This window comes from Conger conger, chromosome 6, assembly GCF_963514075.1.
Source record: "Conger conger chromosome 6, fConCon1.1, whole genome shotgun sequence".
NCBI classification, from domain to species: Eukaryota; Metazoa; Chordata; class Actinopteri; order Anguilliformes; family Congridae; genus Conger; species Conger conger.
The window spans coordinates 63269126-63273895 of record NC_083765.1 but is presented as its reverse complement, the minus strand read 5'-3'; the positions used below and the strand labels follow the sequence as shown (position 1 = coordinate 63273895).

The following is a 4770-nucleotide window of genomic DNA, read 5'->3' as shown; positions in this document are numbered from 1 at the left end:
AAATATTTTTTCACTATTGGACAAATAATTATCCGCACCAAATTTTGTACTTCTGGGACACACTGGGCCAACCTGAACACACCCTGTTGTGACAATGACATCAGGGCCGGCTGCCTACCTAGTCTTCACTCTCTCAACACTCTCTCAACGATCAGTATCTGCTAATTTCTCCTGTAAAACACTGCAAGGATAGGATTCAGAGAAACCCACCATAAATGAGGAGAACATAGATAATGCCACAGACTTTTATTAGGACAGAAATTCATACAGCACATAGAGACAGTACACATCCATACCACAGGCATAACACTAATGCTCCTGCTGTCATGTGACTCATGATTTATCATTCCTATCATGTGGCAGTACAGCACCAGTCAAAGGTTTGAACACACCTTGTCCTGTAAGTACAGATTCTCAGCATTTATTAAACCATGTTTTTTTTAATTAATTTTGGTTTCACCATGTAGTAATTAAAGTACTTTTTATACGTATACATTAATGCCATTTATTTAATAACTGTCTTATCCAGAGCGACGTACAGTTGATTAGACTAAGCAGGAGACAATCCTCCCCTGGAGCAATGCAGGGTTACCCAGCAGGGTCAAATGCAAAGACATTTTTGTATCACTTGTAGGGCAACATGGAAATATGATACGCTGGTTATGTTGATAGGTCCCAGACTTCAGGAACTCATGGCATGCAAACAATATGCAACCAAATATAAAACATGACTATTTTATTTGACATTATGTTAATTTATCTCAAACATTGAAATGCGGGGCTACGGTATGTATAAAAAGTACTGTAATTACTACATGGTGAAACCAATATGTACCAAAATACCCTTTAATAAAAGCTGAGAATCTGCACTGACCACATATGGATTGTTTGATTACAAACAGAGGAAGTAAAACATTAAGAGCATTAAGGGCAAGGTGTGTCCACACTTTTGACTGGTACTGTACATGCACCCATAGAAAAAATATATTGAATTAATCTGCTACATACAGCCCTGTTTGCAATATACGATAAAACATGATAAAGGCACGCAGTTCCTGCACTAGATCATAAATTCAGTAAAACGTTACACAAATTCACTAACATTCATCAAGATATAATATGCAAATAAAGATGAATCATAAGCATCATTTCGTGGTGGGGTATTTGCAATTTGTAAACTGTCAACTGTCACCAGCCAACATATTTTGGCAGGTGCAAAAAGTATACAGGAAGAATATATTAAACTGTAAACTTGCTAGATAGCACTAGCACTTTTCATCCCCATCCTGGGGGGGATGGGGATGAAAAGGGGGGGGGGGGTGGGGGTGGGGATGAAAACCTGGTTCCATATAGGAATCAGCCCTAAATTGGACAAATATTTCTGTGATTTCATAAAAACGGTTGATAAAATAGCATTAGCAGTTCCTGTGATAATTGTTGCTGTCCACACAGACTACTACTTGTTCTGTAGGACTAGTATCCTACAGCCACAGACTACACAAATCAAGGTAATGTCAGTGTCCTTTTCACGGCAAGGGTCCAGCGAACCAAATGCATTATAGTTTCTAATTCTAAAAAGCCACAATAATAATCTGTATCCACTCAAAACAGGAAATATTTTCAGTGAAAACAAATCTACCACTTCCACTGTGTCTGGGCTTGTCATTTGTTCTAGTAATATTTACTTTTGATTTAGTAATATTGACCCCAAAGGGCTCCCTTTCAGAAGAGACCAGGATTATGCCTGTCGTCAAAGGGGTTCTATTATTCTTGAACCCTTTTGACTATAGGCATAGCAGTCATTATAAGCCATTTTATTTTGGGTATGTCAGTCTCATGTGTTAAGGAAAGGGGGAGATACTTAAGGGGGTAAGATATAATCATTAAGAAAACTATTTGAATCTGAGAGCAAAAGCGACCATTAAAGGCACATCAGTACAGTGCTTGAAGTAAAATACTGATTGTACATGAACAAGATCATGCCAGATAGAAATATCATGTCATCCTGTCCAGTTATCAAAGCATTAAAATCCCTGTTCGCTACAGTGCAATTTAAAGAGAAACTGGCATTATTTTATTCATAACCCAAACCTCACCTTGTATCCTGGGGCAATGTTGGGTGCGTATTACATATCGTTGGGCCTTAAAAAAAAAAAAGGGTGAATGAGGTATTAAATCATCTTTGTATTAGGTGCCTTTCAGTACCTTTTAACGATACTCTGTCTTTATGGCAATGAGTAACTACAAAATTAGTCACATTAAAAAAACCAGCCATTTTTGACAGTGTAAAATACAAAGTAGATTATAAAAATATTTGCATTGTACAGTTGGTTTGGTATTGGTATTGGTATGGGTATGGGTATGGGTATGGGTATGGGTATGGGGATTGGGATTGGGATTGGGATTGGGATTGGGATTGGGATTGGTATGGTACTGCTTCTGAGATATTTTAGGATAAGAGATGGAACAGTCAATGTAAACTCCAGCAGCAGCATTGTGCATGATACACTTCAACCGCTATACATTTATTTACGAAGGTAAATAGCAAGTTACCTTAAACACTTACATAGGGCTAGCCACCCAACATAGTGCATAATAATTTACCAAATTTGGATCTTAAACATAAGATCCGGCTTCAACACATTTCCTATTCAGGCTGTGGTGCCATTTCATACTGCATCAAAGTAAGGATCCAAAAAATATATGACATTATGAGTATTTTGTATATTTTAATCTTCATGGTGGGCATTATTAAAATGAGGTTTCTTTGCATTCCAGCCGGCTTCTGAAATGGAGTCTTTAAACTGGATGTTCAGAAAGGCTGAAATATTAACAATTGAACATGATTCATATTTGAACAATTCAATATTTGTATCTAAATATACTTAGCGAGCACTTTATTAGGAACTTATTACCTTATTTTTAGACCTAAGTCTTCTGCTACTGTAGCTTATCCACTTAGAGGTTTGATGCGCTGTAATAATGAAATAATAATAATTTATAATTTACAGTTCGACATTCGACTAAGGGGAAAATTAAGGGCCTTGCTTAAGAGCCAAGCAGCTGTGCAGATGTGGCTACACCACAACATTCTCTGCAAACTCTAGAGACCCCAGAAGATCAGAAGGTACCAACAATCATTCCACAGTTGAGAACACATTTTTTTTTCCCATTCTGATGCATGTTGATGTGAACATTAACTGAAGCTCCTGACCCGTGTCTACATGACTGTATGCATTGCACTGCTGCCACACAATTATATAATCACATGAATAAGTAGGTGTTCCTAATGAAGTGAGCGCAGGCCTACAGTATCATAGTTCCCCAGTTACTGGCTAATCAAAATCCCTCTGCAGAAACATGTGCAGGATGGAGCCATCTCACTCCCACCTGCTACCTGAATGAAAGATATTTCAGCTGTTCAAGACAAAATTACGTTTTCCATAAACCCAAGGGAATTGCACAAGACTACATACAAAGGACACTCCAAAAATGATAATCTAATCAAAAGTAGCCCAGCCTGGAAATTTTGAGGAAAGGAGATTAACTGGGCTAAACATATCCCTTTTCATTATTGACATGATTGACAGAAGGCAGGAGAGTGAGACGTCAGGCTGGAGAGCCCTCCCCGTGAACAGCCTTACGCAGGATCCTCAAGCGGGACATGACCTCGTCCCAGTCCAGGTACGCCCCCTCCAGGTGCCGCAGGTTCCCCGGGCGGGACGCGTAGCTCCTCCGCCCATGGAGCAGGCGCCAGTTATCAAAGGTCACCACATCGCCTGCCAATCAAAAGTCACACCAAAAAAACCAACACCCGGCATTAAGGGTCCACATTCGCTTCCTGCCACCTGCCAATCAAGAGAGGAGCAACAAACACGCTCAAACCACAACACAGTTTACCCCCTCCCCCCCCCCCCACACCCCACACCACTGGCTGTGGCAATTAGCATTTTAACCCTTAAGCCTTAAGCCTGCATTGCTCCAGGGTAGGATTGTCTCCGGCTTAGTCTAATCAACTGTACCTCGTTCTGGATAAGACGCCTGCCAAATACCATTAATGTAATGTAATGTAATAAGTCAATATGTCAGTGAGTCTTTGAAAGGTCTTGTAACAACGTTTAAACACAAAAATCTTACCTATTGTACCTTTAAAAATATTTAATAAAAATACAGGTGCTAGAAACCCTGATAGGTTTGTCGTCTTAATTTAGCTTAAAGCATTCCACTGGGCATGTACTGCAATCTTTAGGTCTACCTATAATATTGTTCCATGCATATTTGTGCAAATTACGATATGCAGCTTTTAGTAAACACAGACCTGGTTCCATTTTATAGGTGAGAATATTTGCAGGTTGGTACATGAGGTGGATGTAGGCTTTCAGGGAGGAGTAGAAGTGCTGGACCTGCTCCAGGGGAACATCCATTATGGAGTCTCTGGTGGCGTTGTTGTAGTTGATTCTCACCACCTGTCCTTCGTGGTCCACACTGCAGGAATGAAAAAGCGTCTGAAATCATTCTCTGTTCCTCTAAGATGGGCCCCGTAGAACAGGTTCATCAACCGGATAACTTCCCATGGCAATACTATTGTGTCAAACCTGGGCCTGAGCCAAAACATTTTTAGATTGTAATTTGTCTTACCAAATCTGAATTTCTGAAACTGTACAAAAACATCATTACCCAGAAAGCTGGGCAACATACTGAATATACACCATGTAATGCACCAGAGGCCATACAGTTACAAAGAAACTTAAGACCTTACAGAACATAGCA

The 4770-nt window shown here is 39.7% G+C and overlaps 1 protein-coding gene across 1 annotated transcript in view; it reads right to left on the bottom strand.

The window, feature by feature from the left end:
* Window positions 1-231: 231 nt before the first annotated feature.
* Window positions 232-4770, bottom strand: part of bbox1 (butyrobetaine (gamma), 2-oxoglutarate dioxygenase (gamma-butyrobetaine hydroxylase) 1) — a 40423-nt gene continuing 35884 nt past the window's right edge. The window contains exons 7-8 of the mRNA XM_061245303.1: window positions 4319-4485; window positions 232-3779 (exon numbers count right to left, since the gene is read on the bottom strand). Coding sequence (XP_061101287.1) covers window positions 3610-3779; window positions 4319-4485 — 337 coding nt within the window. The 3' untranslated portion in view covers window positions 232-3609. The remainder of the gene's footprint in view (window positions 3780-4318; window positions 4486-4770) is intronic.